Below are 18,936 nucleotides of genomic sequence, written 5' to 3'. Positions count from 1 at the left end.
TGTGACATTCTAAGAATGGGAAAAGAAATTAGAAATTAATTTCTTCATTTTGTAGCATCATTACCAGGATGTCTTGCTTTCTTTTTCTTTAACTATTTCTACAATAAAGCTCTTGATTTTGCTCCAATTCTCTCAAATCTCTATCCAACCTGTGCCACTCTTTCTCTCCTCTCTAACTTCAAAGAAATCCTTTCCAAGATGTTTCAGTTCTTTACTTTGAACAATTTACCATCTCCCCTTAAAGCTTTCTTCACAAAATCCTGAGACAGTTACATTCTGGAGGTTTAGGAGCTCATCTGAAGGATTTCAAAGGCAAATCTACAACCAGGAACAAAGCAAACTCATACAAAGTAAATATCAACAGAAGATATGATGGTTTGGAGGATGAAATACATGTCCAAGATGACGCTACATTGCAACATAAACTCAACATTCATTTGGAAATAAGGTGAAATTTTAAATCTCAAGTTGCATTTTCTTGCAACATGTTACTAAGAACTAGATATCCAGGACAGAAATTCTATGCATACGATATATGACACATTTAATACTTCTCCATAGGCAAGAGCTGCATGCAGATTGCAATTCTCCACAACTACTCACTCATTTGAAGAACTGCTGACAATTATTCAGAAATAAAAAAAAAAGTTTGAAATAAAACAATTAAATATCAACTGATAGACTGAATTTTACTTTAATTCAATAATCAACAATTAATATGCAGTTGAAATGTCTTTACTTTCTGGACGAGCCGCTGCAATCACAATAATATGCAGGCTTTCACCAGGGCTTCTGGCATTTGCTGCTTGTTTCTTGGGGGGTTAATCCCCTCAGTTTCCTCTCAGTAGGTAAAATGCAAAGCCTGTGGAGCTGAGGTGTGGAGAATGACTTGCTCAGTCCAAACAGTTCTGCAGAATACTCCAAATAATCACATAAAGAGAGGTTGTCACTAAATCAATAAAATGTTTATCTATTATTGGATTTAAAACAAGAAACACATTATTCTTGTTCTTAGATGTTTGGAGAAAGATATCAATAACTGCTCCTTTTGAAAATAAGAGAACAAATAACGTCAACAACATGGAGAGTGTACGTCAACTATTTTTTTTTTACTTTTATTTGGTTCAGCAGTAACAGCAAAACCATAGTCTTTTTGACACAGTTTCAAAATAAAAAAATATATATTGTGTAATTTAACAAACTCACCTTCTACTCAAAACAGCAGCAGCCTATAGAGGTTGTTTTAACACAAATAGATGCACAAATACCTTGCTTTATCTCTCTATGAAAAGTGAGGATCACAGCAGAGTAAAAACAAGTTACACACACTTTACATATAGTATTCCCATATACATTATACTGTGTAAATATTTATAAACCACTTTATTAATAAATATCTATCACCCTCTAATTTATAGTCGTGTGCAAATGTTACTATCAATGCACATGAAATCAAGAGGATTTGTTTACAACATGTTACAGTTTTTGACTTGCTACCACTGTGGTTTGTTCAGTGCCGTACAGAAACATTAACTTATTGTTTTTTTGTCTTTTTGGATATCTTTTGAAATTTTTGACATTCCCTGTAACAAAACAAATCATACCAGATGAAGAATAATCTGCAATTTCAGTAAACAAGGTCAATTTTGTTAACAAATGAACTGTATGAGTTTACTTTAAAAGAAACTTTTCTTTTTCTGTCTATGAGTTTTTACCACATTAAGTTTTTACAGAACTGATCAGCACATTTGCTCTTCCTGACCTAATTTTCACCTAAAAAGCAACACCAAAAACGCATCCCAATAAAGTCAAATGCGTATTATGAGGCTAGTATTTGTTGGTCCTTCCCTTTGTTATTTTTATATAGACCAGGCAGTTTAGCTACAAAGGGGAAATCTACCACAGATGAGACAGAGAGAAATCAAAGATGAAAAGCAACTCATATTTTCAGTGGTTGTCACTGTAGTTATCACAAAGTCATGGCAAAGAAAGTCCAATGGTCGTTGAATATGTTCAGGGTGGTTTTAAAAATGCAGCATTTCATGTTCATCATTTCTAAACATCCATTTCCTATAAAACAACCATTTTTAGGCACATAAGCAGAACAACGTGTAGTGCATTAAAGCTGAATGAAAAACAATTTGTAGCTTCACAGGAATTCGCCTTTCATTATTTTAAACAGAGATGAAGGCGGTAGATCATTAAGCTACAAGAAACAAACGTTTCCAGCCACATTACGATTTACCAAATCCTGTCTTAAAAACCAAGTCACACTGACTCCTAAGAAGTATGAATGTAATCTTCTTTTTAACATACAACGATGTTAGAAAGCATCTTTAAAACAAGAAAAACACAGTGCAAGCTGCAAAGAATAGCAAATGGGAAAAACACAACCCTAAAGGGACACATGTCCTCTGTTGCTTTTCTTATTAAACACTAAAATAATCCCAAAAAGTACCTAAAATATTAAGGCTCAAACATTAATGTGAGAGTATGGTACTTCAATAGAGAGAAGCTCTATTGGAAACATTAATTATTTTTTATCAGGAAGTGGCCGATCAGGGCTGAAACTGGAATATTTTTGCTCTTAACCAACAGATGAGAATGAAAACTGAATGCTGCTTTTCATTTTATTTGAAGCTTGCATCCTGTCCCTTACAAAATCTTCCATACCCATGAACATTTACCTATTTTAACATGTTACACCTAAATCCATCGATGTATTTTTTAGGGGATACACCAGCACAAGGTAATGGTTGTAGAATCAATAAAAGATGATGCATACATTATCTTTCATTTTATAAGCAGAATACTTACAGATTTAATCAAACTGGATGAGAAGGCACCTAATTAGTATGTAGGAGTATAAATACAAATAAATTCAGAGGTTTAATGCCACAAGCTCAAGTTGGACATCTGTGGAGAATCTGGCCATGATGGACAATGGGAAATAAGAAATTAAAGAAACACCATAAGATATTCTGCTTAAAGTTTGCAATCAGTCATGTAGAGCAAACGGCATGAGGAAGAACAGTCAGAAGAGACTAAGGATGAACTTGGACTGCACAACGTATCAACAATGACATATTGTTGGAGTGGCATTATGCTGTGGGGATGAATGTCTTTAGCAGGGACAGCTTTTTGCAATTTATGACTCGATGAATGGAGCCAAATAAATATAATAAAGTTCAGGCAGGAAAAGATTTAAGAGAAGGTCAGTTAACTTAAGTTACATCCAGACCTGCAATGAGGAGCTTTCAAAACCTTTTTGTATGTAATGGACCAGCAAGAACTGACCTGAAATCAGCGAAGAGACACTGACCAGACTTGAATATTTATGTCCAGAGATACTCTCGAACCAACCTCACTAAGTTTGAGCTATTTTGCAAAGACAAAGGAGAAGAACTTGAGTCTCCACTGGTAATTTTTTAGACGAACTCTAAAAAATTTGCAGCTCTAATTACAGTGAATTGTTGCTCTATAAAATGGCAACTCAGGAAGTCTGAATAAAAATGAATGCAACAATGGAAACCATGTTTCATGTTTATGTTCCTCCATTTTCCACAGCTTTGTGTTGGTTCCTCCCATAATTTACACTCGAACCTTTTTTCATATTTTGTGATGCTACGTCTATAAACTTAAGAGGCTGAAATAGTTTTCAGCCAGGCTTTGGCAAAATAGAAAAAGTAACTAAAATTAAAGCAAAGAACTACAGTTTTAATTTTTTTTCTTTGCAAACTATCAGTATCAGATTGAAAATTGTAAAACGCTTTAATTTTATTACGTGGATGCGAGTTTTATCTCATTTTCATCTCCACCAACCTTTGTGTCATCTTTCAATGATTAAGAGCACTATTAAGAAGACAGTGTAAAACAATAAGAAAAACCCCCCAAAACAAAACAAAAAGAATAATAGAGTACTGTTCAATGCTCAGGTCTACAACACACGACCGTGTTCCTGCAGCCTTGAACATTTACACAAATGGGCATATAATTTCAGATGAGATTTATCCTTACATAAGTTTCAAATTACATCAGATTACATTAATCTAAAACCCCACACTTGGCTGCTCCGAAATAAATTCCACTACCATCTTCAACACATCACTCTAAAAAAACACACAAAAAAACACAACATACATCTGGTCGACTGTCCTTACATTTGGGGGGAAAAAAGCTTTTTTCCATTTCTAGCTAATAATCAGATTAAAAATAAACAAAATAAATAAATCAAATGCATTGATAACTTTGTTAAGGCGCTGATGTCAACAGTCAGATCAGTGGACAAAGGAAAACAAACTAAATAACTAGAAAAATGATATTTTCCTCAATAAATAAATAAATGAATAAATAAAACAGTTATGATTATGTACTTTAATATGTTTCAGCTGCTGTTTTCATGGTCACTGTTTGTGTCTGTAAGTATGTCTGATGTTAATGAGGAACCTTAAACTTTATTTAAATAAACATGATCATGGATTAAGTGACAAGTATAAATAAAAGTTTGGCAAGCACTAATGTAAAATTAGACATGGGATGTTTAATTGTTCATTTTTGGGGATGTTCTCGGCCTGGCATAATGTAAAGGCCTGAGTAAGCCTCTGTGGTGCGGTATAATAAAATCCATCACAGAAAGCCCACCTCTCATTAATATTCTCAGTCTAGACACTGTATCTGTCTCCTTGAAAACCCCAGTCACCATTTTATTTTGAGCGAGCCAAGATTATTGTTTGACAAAACAGAAAGGCGTTTCCAGATTTTCCACTGAAAATGAACTTTTTAAGGAGAATTTTAACCCCGTTAACAAAGCAATCACTCAGATGGAGCATGAGTTTGCTCTTTTTCTCGGCTTGGGCTCCCCAAAATCCCTTTCGTCTGCACCACAGTGGCTGAAAGAGCACATAGTCTGTGACAGTCTGCGCATGCCCAAGCGAAACACACTGTTCGACAGACTGTAGATGACACAGTTGCAGAAGCTGTTGCTAATGGCTAGCCAGGTGGTGATGAATGACAGGGCAGGGATATCTAACACGTGGGAACTCTCTAGAAGAAAGTAGATTATGTAAGGAAGCCAAAGCATATAGAAAACACTTGTGATGCGGAACAGCACCATGGCGTAGCGTCGATCTGGTCCGTGCCCTCCGTGATGCCCACCGCCATTCCCCTCCCCGGGTTCCATTTCCTGGCTGGGGAACCGGGCCCGTCGTTCACTGATCTCCCTGTTGTGTTGTTGGCAAATGCGAAAGATATGGTAATAGGTAAAACAGACGACAAGTGCGGCGGGTGCGTAAAGAAAGCACACTACGAAGCCAGTGAAAATGGCCGAGGTGGGCCAAGAGTGAGCACACCATTCAAATATATCCCCGTGATATCCTGGCTTACCCCAACCAAAGAAGGAGGGCAAGAAAACCAGACTGGAGTAAACCCAAATGATGGCGATGCAGCCTCGTAGTCGACATGGCGTCACCAGTTGGTTGTATGATAGTGGTTTAGTTATGGCTAGGTAACGATCCACACTGATGCAGGCCAAACAGGCCATTGAGACGCTCTTCAGAACAGAGATGACGTAGCTGAAAACCTGGCAAGTAATTGGTTCCTGGACATCAGCTGGGTAGTGTAGCAGAGACAAGGTGGGCACAAGGCAACTGAGACCAACCAGCAGGTCAGCGTAGGCCATGGTCTGGATGAAGTAGCTTGTGGTGTAGTGATGCAGCAGAGGGGCACAGTGAAACACGAAGATCACCGTCAGGTTCCCGACGATAATGAGAACCGTCAAAAGCACGATGACAACAGTCTCCAATATGCAGGCCTCCACGCCTTCCTTCAACCCCCATCCCAAAGGACAGGAGTGGTTGGAGCCAAAAAAGATGTCTCCATCGCTGCTGTTGGCAGTGAGCGTAGAATGTGTTGTCAGTTCAGAGTGGTTCATTTTCTCGGTGTAGGTGAGTCAGATTTGTTGTATGCCACCCATAAGCAGACTGACTTGAAACTGGAGATCTGCCTGTGTCCCTCTGGTTTTTCACCACCCCTCAGTTCAAAAAGCGTATTATTCTCTCAAGCACACCTGTGCTTTTGCTCAGCATACCCTCACATTGCTGGGTCTCAATCAAGTGAATGGTGACTGGAGGAAAATCAGTATGGTCTCTGAAACAGAATGGCAACTTGTTTCTCTCTTCTTTCAAATTGAGCATGGCTGGTGATGGCAGTCTGTGGAATAGGAAAAAGGATTCAACCAAAAGTGAAGTAGCATTAGTCCCGCTACCAGCATCGATCCCAGAGGCGAGGTTCCCTGCTGGTTTGGAGCCCCGATCTCTGGCCTCATCGCATGATTTTAATGAGAGTTGCCACCAGGAGGCTGGGGATTTTAAGTAGTCACCACAGGGGCAGAGAGCACAGAAGACTTGAAGAAGGAAACCGCGCAAGGTTACGGGACAAAACTGAGAGCATGCTTCCTTTTTCTTCCAAAAAGAAAAAAGCTTAGATTATTTTAAAGAGCCTTATAAGGACTGGCTCTTCAGTTTAATTCAAAGTTTCAATTTGCGGTGAATAATAGAGGAGGCTTTCCCTATTTTGGTGGTTCTCTGTCAGCCTCTGAAGCCCATGTATGTCTAGCTATTGTCCGAATCAAAACACAGACACATGCTACAATAACAGCGGGATGTCCACAGCAGATAATGTCACAGCTCTTTCAGCGCATACGGCAGTGGGGGGAGAATCTGTTTATAAGGCATTACTAGAATTTGGTCAAACAAAGCGTGCCAAAATGTCTCCGTCACGCAGAAAAGGCTTAAATCCAAAAAGTACGAGCTTGCCTCTCAGAGTTACTGGACTGCAAGTTGCACAAACAAAACAAAATGCAAAAACATCCAGGATCTGGTAGACAGGTTAAATGTCAGAATCCCCTGGGTATGGGTGAAAGGACACTCTAGGAGTAAGGAGAGGCCAGCTGACAAACTCAGAGATCCACTCACTTCCACTCCTCAGACATCCTTGTGGCCACACTTGCAGAGAGGGGTCTCAAAATCAATCAGTGCACCTTTCAATTATCCCATAAACTTGTTACTGAGATAATACCTTCTCCACAAGTGCTTGATGCAACCTTGGTTTTTCTAACTACTCCTCAAAAACTGTACAGGATCCTAAGCCTTTGTCTTTAAGTCCACGTCTTTCACTCTGACCAAGACCCTGGAAGTTCAACAAAAGGTGGGGAATCCACTGTAGCAGCAAACCAACAAAAATAAAGTCCCAGTTGGAGTCCCGGTTTTTAGCGTTGGCTTTTGAAAAAAGCCCCTTTTGCCTCAGTCAAACAAGGCAATCCATGTTTTGGGATTATTTTTTTCAACAAATAAATCCTTGGATCCTGGAATAGGGAGAATGAGAAAGCAACGCAGATATCCAAAGCAACAAGCAAAACAAAAAAGGATGACTGCATTGATGGAGATGAGTTAAAACTGCAGCGAGGGAAGAGAGGGGACGAGGAGTCCCTCAGCCCTGGTGCAGTGAGGAGAGATGCTGCGACTGGCTTACACTTCCCTCCCTCCCTACACAATCTCTCTAGCCCGCACACTCAAGTTTCGCTCTCTCTCTCTTTCCACACACACACACGCAAACAAAACCCTCCCTCTTCCTCCCTGATCGCTCTCTTTCCTACCCTCCTGGCTGCACCTGAGGCTCCCTGAAACATTATCCCATCTCTCAGACTGGCTTTTTTCCCCAGGGGTAAATTTAGAGACATTTCCTATTTACATATCACTTATCTCTCTTGCAGTCGATTTTCTATTAACTTACACCCACTCCCCTTTTCCCTCCCTTTTACTCCACCTTTTTTTCCACCCTTTTCCATTTCACCCCAACAGGTTCCAATCTTTATTTACTTTTTCTAATATACGGAACATAAAATATAAAGTAGTGAAAAATATCGAAAGACGACAAACCTCAACTATCCTCAATTTAATGCACAAGATTTAGGTTAGAGTCATCTAACCAAGCATGACTCTAGCATGACTCTAGATCCTTTAGGTTACTTCATTCACACTACATTTAACTCAAACCTTAGCACAGTTATGTCTGCCCCTTGGTTACAGTTGCCAGGCAGTTTGGCCGGTTGGGAGCATCCTCTGGCCGACAGATGATAAAAAGGATCAAGTGACAGCAAATTGGCTAAGCAGCATGCCAGATGGAGGAAAAAAAAAAGGCATTACAGACTGGAGAGCAAATCTCAACCAGGAATATTTACATTTTAATTATTACAAAATGAAAGTGCATTTTAATAAATCAGAACACAGCCAGCTGAAACATACCGAATATATATATTTTTTAACACAATAATGTTGGTCTATTAAAACGTAGGTCCATGCTGAGTTACAACATTTAGTCTGTTCATTTGGGTTTTAGGTCAAAGTTAGTTAAAAATGTAATGTTGGCTAAAATGCTCTCAACAACATGTGAAGTATCACTAGTATATTGACTAACATTTCATTCAGTGTGTTAAGCTTAGCTTTTCATCAAAATTAGCTAAAATACTAATTGTAGCCACAAAGCCAACATTAAAATAATAAACAATAAAAATAACAGGCTTGTCTACTCCAGTAGTTTACCTGACCGTTTTTATACTGGCCAGGCAATGAAGCTTACAAAAATATGCAAGTATTACATTAATCTGAGTGGTGCTCCAAAATGATGTGCTTGTGCTGCCCACTCAATCACCCAGGCTACAAGTGGTGAAATAAATAAATAAAAAGCAGATCAAAATCACTTAATTTGCTGAACTCCCTACAACATGTTCCCTGATTTAGTTCGAGTTTACCTTTCCTTGCATCTATAAGACGTCAGTGGCAAGTTAGCATAAACACAATCATTGGAAAAATGCTAATATATTCTTTTGATATCTATTTAAAACATTTCTTTATTAAACAAGTAACCTACAGCATTAGTTCAAATAGTATGTTTTAGAAAACAGTACAGCAGTGAGGTACTTTCAAAGAAAGACAGTAATTAGATGAACTGTTAATTCTGGTGAAATTCAACAACGTACTTTATAGGATAACAAAGGAAGAGAGGAAAACTAGAAATAAAAAGGTGATTGTGTGAAAAACCACAGAACTTTTAGGTAAGCAGTTCTACTCTTTATGAACAGAACCAGTCAAAGGGGATCTCTCAGCACAGTGATCTTTACCTTTGGTGGTGGACACTGATGAAAAACATGACCAGACGGCTACCGTTAATAATTCATTCCGCTCCAAAACAAAGCCAGCAGGGCCACTGGGAAACAAAGGTGGAAGCTGATTCACCTTTCGCTGCATCTCAGCATCCCAACCCCATCCATCCCAGGGCACCTGCTGATTTCAGTCTCAACCGAACAGTTCTGTATAAGTGAGAAGTTTACATCTAAATTAAAGGGTGTTTGGCTTCAAAGCACATCAGAAAACCACAGGAAATATTTGTCCTTTGGTTTAAAATCTCTTAGCAGTGAGAAGTTAGTTTCATGTTATGAATCATGACTAAGGGAACTTTAATGGTCTGTTGTAAATGATAATGTTACATTTGGTCATCGTAAAATTGAAATGGTGTTCCGTCAGGAACAATTTTAGGCCACATTTGTTTTAATGATCTCCCAAATCTGCATCCAAGTAAGGCTGACAGAATAATTTTCAATTCTATATGGACAGAAAAACATTTATTGATAAGGGAAATACTGATGTAGTAAAGAATTAATGCATAATGACTGAACGGATGCGTTTATACAGAACTATACTACTCTTAGCTCTCCTTTGGGAGAGTTTTTGATGCATCAATTAATAAATTACTCTCATAATTTTCATATCCATCCTCTAAATCAGATCCTAATCAGGAACTTTTTCTATTGCTGTTAAAAATCTATCTAAATAACTTCAAGGATGCTTTTATGACATAAAGCTATAACAAAAATAATACAAATTTATAATTTGAGGACCGAAATGTTACATCTTCCACTTCTCTTGCAGTCTGTTTCTCCAGAAGTTGTGTAATTACGACTTTTTTTGTCTTTTTGATTAAAAGCTGATTTTGTAACCTATTGGGTCCAGAAACCTTCAACCAATGAAAAGCTCGCTGAAGCATTGCATCATCTTAGGTGGCTTTGTGTTGCTGGTTTTTAGAGGAGTGGGAGTCCATTTCCCTTGACCGAAGACCAACGATCCTTCTTGCTGCAAACAGTAAACCTCAGGCTCCTGCATATTCAAAACCAATATATTATATTCCTTATTATATTGCGGTACACAAAGTGTTTCAGCAACTGTTTCATAAATACTGATTAAGTTTATACAAATTATTAAATAACAAAATGCTGTATCATGAGAAAAACTAAGGACAGTAGTTTGAGTCAACAATTAGTGAAATGTCTTAATTAATGTCTATGGCAATAGGACTGCATTATGGATGAAAAAGCTCGATATTCCCAGAGCTGTCAGAGTACAGTCTGCATAAGACTGAGACACAGAGATGTTGTGACCAGAGAAGATGCTGGAGGCAGGATCTTCCTAATCGGACCTGTCATAACCGTGTCAGAGGAGCTCAGAGGCTATGCTAATTTACCCATAGTGGATGAATTCATCACTGTACTGCAGCACATTTACAGTCATAACAAATATCATGTAAGGCTGTTTTATCAACTTGTTTCAATAAACCTATGAAAAGTATTTGCCTCTCCTATTACTAGTTACTTTTCCTTTTGATGTGCTTGAATATAAGTAATTCTACAAAAAGTTGTCCTATATTGTGCTTGATCCCTGCCACCACAGTTGGCAACCACTATCTTACACTTTTCCCTACAATGAAGCTGTTATTTAAACCCTTTTGTATGTGGTTATTTATGTAAAAGTAGCAAAAATCTGTAAGACAACCAAGACTTTTTTTAACAGCAGCGTAAATCTGGAATGACACTGAATAAAACAAAAAAAATTAAGTTGATTAATTTTGTTGCTTTCCAGGTTATCACATGTATTTTTATCAAAGCTTATAAAGTATTTCTATTTTATTTAAATGTTTTACTTTTATTAGTTAGCTGCTTGGCCTTTAAAACTCATTTTAAGTCATTTCAGATAGTATATGTGAATGAGGACGCCATGTAAAGAGTTATTCAGAAATTAGAAGAGCAGTTGTGCTGTTAATAGACTTATTTTGCAAAGAGGCTATAATGGAAACAGTGTCGCTGAGCTGTGGAGCTGCTTTGCAGCTGGTCCCTTCAGATACCAGCATGGGGATTAGCTATAGAGGAGGTTGTGTTTACTTATATAAGAAGATGTGATTGACAAGACTTTGGACATTTAAAACTGTATTTTTCTCCCCATTCATGGCTGAGAAAGCGACTTAGATTTGTTGAAGACATCCATGTTAGGGTAACAATGCTTATATATAAACATGAGCAGAGTCCAACGATAGATTCGCCTAAAGAGTGTCAATGTCAAAACGGCAGCACTGAGGACCTTCAGACATCGCTTACCCTGCATGTTTCTAACCGCCATAAATGAGCAGTAACTTTTTCTGCAATCCACAAGGGCAGATAAATGTACAAACAGCATGTTTGTGAATATCTGCATGGGGAGTTACCGTACCACATTGATTTTGGAGGATGCTAAAGAAAGAAAATATGACTGATAACCTCGGATGAAATTTTACTGCAATTTAGAAGTATGCCAGATTACATTGTTGCAAGATAATCTGTATATTGTGGTGGTCTTCAATTTTCATCAATACAAAATATGTTTTAAATGTTTTAGCACGACCATGTTGTGGTCACAACAGTTTTAATTTTTTATAGAAACTTGTCTTTTTTCTTTTTGAAACTGTTATTTTTTTTTGGTAATTTAAAATTTTAATATTATATTTTTGTTTCATTTACTGAATAGACTGATTACGCACTTTAGAAAGAAACTAATGTGACAACAAACTGGCTACAGTGATTAAAATGTTGCTCTGAGTATAAAGAACTTGTGTAGAAAACATTGTTGGATCAGGACCCAGGCTGCTTCGAACTGGTTCATCAGTCTCTCCTAACATTTCCTCCCCCAAACTCACAGCCTTTGGAGGCAGAAATGGGACTCGAACCAAACCTGGAAATCCTTGAAAAGGATTTTGCAAACAAGTTGCGATAAGCATGGTTGTATGGTTAGACTAGTTCAGGTGAAAAGCTTTGCAAGATGTTTTTTCAGTGCTGAAAGTTCAAGACTTGATCAGAATCTTGTTCATGTGTTACTTTTTGCCAGATTAAAGTAAAGACGCAACTCAAAATTATGATGTTAACATCTATATTTGGGCTTTTGAGAGGCTGGTAGTCTATTAATAAATGGTAGATCTTTAATCAGCTTAGTATTATCTTGAAATTGCACTCTTGTTGACATTTGGTGTGCAAGTTAATTGGTTGTTCATCTTTGTTAGCTTTTGTATTATCTTACTTGTGTTACTTTTGTGTTATTAATCAGAGGAGATATTAGTAAGTAGAATATTATTAAATCCTTGAAACCAATAAACATTGGGTTGATTCTTCTAAACATCTCTAGCTGAAGAATAATCATATTCTAAATTAGATTAAATTCTGAAAGATTTTCAGACATATATGTCTTCTTTGAATGCGCAGAGGAGACCACTCAATGGAAAGGTCAATGATTTTGATAAAAACTGCAGGATGAAATTCAAAGGGAGAGAGACGGCATTTGGTTTCTCTTTGCATCTGCAAATTGTACATCAGCTGGATAATTGCTGTAACTTATTAATCAGACAATTTCAAATAAAAACAAAAGCAGAAAAAAAACACTTAAAATTATTTGGCGTCTAAGCTTGAACACTCCAAGCACAATGGTCAGAATGCAGCTCCTGTTCTATTGATTCCGTTTAAATTAAGTCATTTGTCAAAATTTGTTCATATATTTATGAATATGAAGGAATGACTAAACATGTTTGTAATAGTTGTTAGTGTGTGGTGAAGCAATTCCAAGCAACAGGATTTTATTTTGCGGGTTTATCTGCAACGAAGCGAACCGACGTAATGCCGTCAGAAAACATCCACTTTCAAACCCCACACTCAAATGTCTGCAGTGGTTTCCAGAATACATGGGATTTGTGAGCAGCTCACCACCTACACAGTTTCCAATTATCCAAATATCAAGTACTTAATCAAGTGAAGGAGAAAGTTGACACAAAGGCGAAAGCAGAGACAGAATTGTCATGGTGACAACGTCAAGACAAGAAAAGCCCGGAGAACCTTGCAGTTACCATGGCAGCTCATCTTATGTACATTGTACTCCATGTGTGCGTGTGGGTTATCAGGCGGGGGCGTAGTATTATTACAGCTGGGCAACACGGCTGTTGCTATGTTTGAGTGAATGACAACAATGAAGACTGTCACCAAGTTGGCGAGTGGCCGAAACATAAATATTATGCAGAATATTAAGCATCTAATGTCACCGGATACTTCAATGAAATCAGCGCCGTAAAACGGAGCTTTTTATCTGCATTACATGGTCTACTTTAGTATTGTGATTGTGCAGCTCTTTAAACACGACGGCTTTATTTACATTGTAAAAGTGGCAATCCCTTTCCATTTGGTGACATGCAGTTTGTGGGAAATCCCTGAGCCTTACACCAGTGAGAATAATGTTTTTATAGTAGTAATAATCTGACTGTCCAAACAGTAAAGTTGATGAAGTACTTCTTTCCAGTGGGACATCACAGACAACCTGCACTGCTGTAAGAGTATTGTAACACAGTTTTGATGGCATAAAATCATACCAGCTAAAAAGCTTAATTATAGGTTTTAAACAAAGATTAAACAGAACTCATCAACAACAAAGAAATGTAATCATATCTAATCGAATTTTGATGACTGCCATTATTTACTCTGCCAAAATAAAGTAAGATGTCCAATGACACACATCACAATGTTGCAGTTATTCTTGTTCCAGCCACACATTTTCCTTCCACTTAATTTTCATATCGTATTCCTAGAAGTTGCACTCTGATTAGCCAGCTTCTCGCTTTTTGCTGTAGAAATGTCATCAGGAGTTTTCTGAATGCTTGAATTTTTATAAAACTTTTTTTTTGTGTGCGTAATATTTTACATTTTCCGAAAAGAAAATTTTGTAGCTATAAAACATTTTTAAAGTTAATAAATAGAAGTCTGAAGTACAAATCTATTTGTTAATATATACATGAGTTTCACTTTTATGATGATATTTTGATATTCTCATTTATTAGGACACACCTGTATTAATAGTCTGAGATTAAAGGCTTTCAAAGTTGTGATTTTTGTTATCTTTATTACCAAAGATTTGTACAAAAGCTCATATATTCTGCTCATCAGTGCCAATATTTTCCCAGCTAAGGCAAATGGCTGAATGATTGAAACTGAAGTTAAAAGGAAAAAGAAAAATCAATTTCCTTGACGAAACGCTCTCCTTGAAAGACCTTCAGCCCCATACCGCCTGCGGCGGTGGGAACTGCTGTTCCGGGCCTCTGGTTACAGCCATCAAACGTGAGGAGGAGGGTTCTTGACCCTCACTTAGCAGAACGCCTATGCTTTAAGCAAGATTGGTTTTTGGAAAATCAGGGCTAGAAATAGCTGGCTGTGCTTTTTTAAGCCGGGGGTTTAAGCGTGGCTGCACACCTTGAGCTTGTTCAGCTCCTGGGATACGTAGGTTGTTCAAATGTCAACAGCAACCCCTCTAACTCTTTCTCCAAACAGAGCTGCACATCCAGAGAAAAATCTGAGCTGCCCTGAGGCAAAGTTATGTGTGACATGGACAGTATTTGTTGCTGTGAGTAAAAAGAGTCCAGTCCAATAGTAAGCATGACAGCAGTGATGGTGATGTCAAGCAAACTGGATGTGATGCACATATTGTTAAAACCTCTTTAACGTGACTATGCACATTAAAGAGGTATAATGTTATACTTCCACTTGGGTCTCAAATGCTTTTAAAAACAGACCAAGTGCTTTAAAAAATATCTCAATGTTTTTGGCAAAAAGTTTATGTTTTTTTGGTGTCTGAAAAATTAGGCGTTTCAATAAAAATCCTGATTGTTAAGTCACAATTGACAGGCAGAGCGCCGTTACCTAGCAACCCAATCGGAGCTCCAGCATGGCTGGTCAGCTGGTTTTACCGCTGTATGTGCTGTACAATTCCTGCTGGAAAAGACAAGTTGTTGTTGACTTACCATCCAGAAACTACTTGGTGCATTCTTGTTGATTGTGTAGGAGGCTATACTAATGCTTTTCAAAGATGTACAGCTGTATAACTGGGCCTCTGTTTGCAGTGCCAGTGTAAATGTTGAGCTCGGGAGCATCATCAGCAGCAGCTTCCTTGGATTTAAAGTGACTAGATATCCAAAAACAGCTCATTATAAGTGAAGCTCAATAGGCAGAAATTTGCTGACAAAAATTTGAATATTCAAGAATGATTTTGCACAAAAAATGTAATGAACATGTCTTGTGCAGGTCATAAACCTATCCCAACCTAACTTGTCCAAGGAAACATAATGAGTCACCTTCAAATTCCTTGATGAATAAAAGACCTCATTTTCTGTTCCAAGCACAATGTTTGATAGAAAACACTATCTATGTAGCTTAGCTTTCTCCAAATAAGTTTAACAATCCCATTTGAGTTCAGTCAGCATTAAAGTCATCTCTAAGCACAGACATTAGCCAGCTCCACATAGCTTTTGCCATTTGTCTCTTTCCCCTCACTCTCCCTTCTCCATCTACCTTCACTTCCATTCATTTGGTGCGGCTAATAATAGCTCAGCCTACCGCCTATCAATACCATCACTACTCTTGCAAGACAGAGGATGTGGGTGCGGCAGAGACAGAGGAAAGAGAAAGAATGCACTCCACAACAGAGGTTTGTTGTTATGTAAGAAGAGTGAGGGAGGTAAAGAAAGCAGCTGGGGAGAGCGGAGTTAGGCAGAGCAACAATGAATCAGGGCTCCGATAAGATGCAGAGGAAGAACTGCCAGCCACAACCAAATGATGGAACTACGAGGAAAATACGAGAGAATTAGAACAGACTTAAAGAGATCACGATAAAAAAAAAAAAGTAAGTTGTCCCAGAGCAACATGTAAAGGTATGAGAAATAGAAAGAGGGACAGCAGAGAAAAACAACACTCTCTCAGATGATAAGCATAGTAAAGTAAAGGATTATTGATATTATTCTTTACTTTTCCTTTCAATCACAACAGCCTCATATTTCTGGATCTGCTCTCATGTCTCAGCTCTCTCTCTATCTGCCTATTGATCAAAGAAAATAGCTTCACCCAGCTTTGTGCGAAATAGTATCTGATCGTCTATAAAGCTGAGGAGGGTCTCCAGTTAGTCAAGCAGCATATTTCAACCACAGAGCTGGTCATTGCATCTGGACATTAATCTGAAACTTCTACCTTAACTTTGATTAAATGTATTATCTAAAAGGTACTTCTGGACAACCTTAGAATGGCACAAATTAAGTGTCTCAGAGTTTAACAATACCCAGTAAACACACTTTCTTTATTTTCAACACATTTTCCATAACTACAGTAATTTTCTTCGTATGGCGTCCTGAGCCTTTCTCTACCAAACAATGAGGAAACAGAGCTATTAAAATTAACACTGTTTAACTATTGTTGAAACTCACATTTATTTTAGAGTGTTTCTTTATTTCACATTTTAAAGTCTGCATCCAGGCACTTGTGTGAAGTCTGCACGACCTTGTAAAAATGAAAAATCTCTAAATGAATTGGCTGTTTTAGGAAGGTAAAACTTGTTTGTGAGAAAATCTTGAGGAATTAAACCTTAATGTCAGAAACTAGATAAAGCTTTGACTGTTTCCACTCCACATAAGTGCTCAACTTCAAACTTTCTGAAGTAGTTCACCACTGTCTAGTGAAATGACACAGCATTTGTGTAAGGTGTGGGCCATCTTGACCACAATAAACTCAAACATACTCGTGAAAGATAGGTTTATAAGTGTGGGGACACAGCTAAAACTGTGCTAAATATAAAAGGTCTAACAATTCATTTTGAATTCCTGGAAGCTCTCTGGGGGGCAAAAGGTCACTTTGAGCTGTAACAGCAGTGCATGCACTTAAATGTCACAGCTAAATTGAAGTGATCTCTGACTTGCCACAAAGTTCAGAGGAACGGCTCTAACGAACAACAGTGTCACTGATGCTGCAAGTGCTGGAGAACACAAATAGAAAACACTTTGTACTCTCTCAATAACTCAAGTCAGCAGCTCTCCATGAAAACACAACAAAAACTTCCAAGACTGACTAGAAATAAAAGCATGTGACTGTACACTTTGGACATGTGAAATTCAGATTCTGTGTTTGTGCTCACAAACGGAGCTATTTAAACGGTTTCTGATGAACTCATGTTTAATAAATTGCTGGGATTTGAAAAACAAACAAGCAAAAGAATTACACTCCACTGATGCTGCAGCTGTTTGTTTGCACTACAAAAAGTTGCCTAATATGTTTTCATATTTCTGATATCTTACGAAAAGGAACCTGAACAACAGGAGTATTTTTCAAGAAAATTGTTAGTGAAACATTGAGAAAATAGAATGTGCACCACCATAGATAAGTAGGTGACTAAAAATGTTCTACATTTGAAACTGAACGAAATGATACAATCAGTTGTCAGCCTGTGCTGGATGAGCTTCGTAAAAGGTTTTCTATCACAAAACCAAATTCCTGAAAGGAGCCGTCTCTCCAGGTCTAGGTGTCTGTGCATTACCTTGGTGATGAGGATGCGGTACTGTTCAAGCAGGTCATGGTTGTCGTGGCAACCGGCCAGCAGCTGCCAGACTTCGGCTCTGAGTGGCTCGGGAATGCCACTGCGGACCAACGAGGGCAAACCCTTCGGACGAGTGGACAGGTTCCCATGCCTTTTGAAAAAAAAAAATTTAAAACGCCATTCAATTTCAGCTGCAAAATCCGCTCCAGCAATTCTTTGTCAACAATTTGTGGTTTACAATTTAAGATGACTCATTGAATGACTCATTGAAATGCCCTAAGCTTTTTTTCTGAAGCACAATCATAATTTAAGTAGTTGCTTAATTGGTTGTTTTTACGTATAGTTACCTCTGTAAATTTCACTGTGACTGTTACTATATCCAGACCCATTACATCCAGAAAAAGACAGACTCTCCTCAGTGTAATGATGCTTTTAATGATCATGATACATTTATGAAAGGCATCTGAAAAGCAATAGACCAATGGTTCATATGATTGTGTTGAAATTCCAGAAATATATATTTTTTTCTGCTCCTTCTGCTGATACTGTATGTTTGGACATTTAGTAAGAAATTGAAAGTTGCCAATTTTCTGGTACTGTAGAAATTAAGATTTGGTCTGAATGTAATTGATTTGATATGCAATTGATTTGATCCCTTACAAACAAGCCAACATTTTCACGATCATGTGAGATGCAGGTTAAACTATCTAAGATGTTCCTGCTCCTATAAAGCCCACTTGTCCATAACCAGTTATTTCCATTCACATCTCTTCAACACCATGAGAAAGACCAAAGGGAAGTCAAATATTATCTAGCTAACTATTAGTAGATCTGCACAAGATTTAAATTTGCTACACAACCATTAGCAGAAAGCTGGCTGCAAAGGAAATGACACACCGTGCCTGATGCAGAGGATCAGGGCTGCATGACATTAAGAAAACAAACATTATGCAATAATATTGGTGAATGTTCCAATTACTGTATGGTTTCTGATAAACACAATGTGTTAATGTATTTCTGCTTGGGTTTAATTTGGTTTATGTTGATTATTTCAAACATGTTCACATTCAAACAACTAATAATTAACACAGACTAATGCAACCATTTGTTTGAAAAGGTGGTAGGCAGACATAGAAACGTATTTGATTCTACCCCATATCTTACTTTACACAGTATTTATTGTTTAAGTAGATCC

At 37.7% G+C, this 18,936-nt stretch overlaps 2 protein-coding genes across 4 annotated transcripts in view; both read right to left on the bottom strand.

Moving 5' to 3' along the window:
• rabgap1l (RAB GTPase activating protein 1-like) overlaps window positions 1–18,936 on the bottom strand; it is a 99,343-nt gene that overhangs the window by 50,374 nt on the left and 30,033 nt on the right. For all 3 annotated transcript variants that reach the window (XM_055056686.1, XM_055056701.1, XM_055056690.1), the window contains exon 13: window positions 17,742–17,892. In XM_055056686.1, the coding sequence (XP_054912661.1) occupies window positions 17,742–17,892 (151 nt within the window). The remainder of the gene's footprint in view (window positions 1–17,741; window positions 17,893–18,936) is intronic.
• gpr52 (G protein-coupled receptor 52) lies at window positions 742–7,480 on the bottom strand. Its single transcript, XM_055056754.1, has one exon. The coding sequence runs from the start codon at window positions 5,927–5,929 to the stop codon at window positions 4,817–4,819; it is 1,113 nt and encodes a 370-aa protein (XP_054912729.1). The 5' UTR covers window positions 5,930–7,480; the 3' UTR covers window positions 742–4,816.

Source organism: Poeciliopsis prolifica, unplaced genomic scaffold (genome assembly GCF_027474105.1).
Source record: "Poeciliopsis prolifica strain line A6 unplaced genomic scaffold, Auburn_PproV2 SCAFFOLD002, whole genome shotgun sequence".
Classification (NCBI taxonomy): domain Eukaryota; kingdom Metazoa; phylum Chordata; class Actinopteri; order Cyprinodontiformes; family Poeciliidae; genus Poeciliopsis; species Poeciliopsis prolifica.
This window is presented reverse-complemented; position numbering and strand designations above follow the sequence as displayed.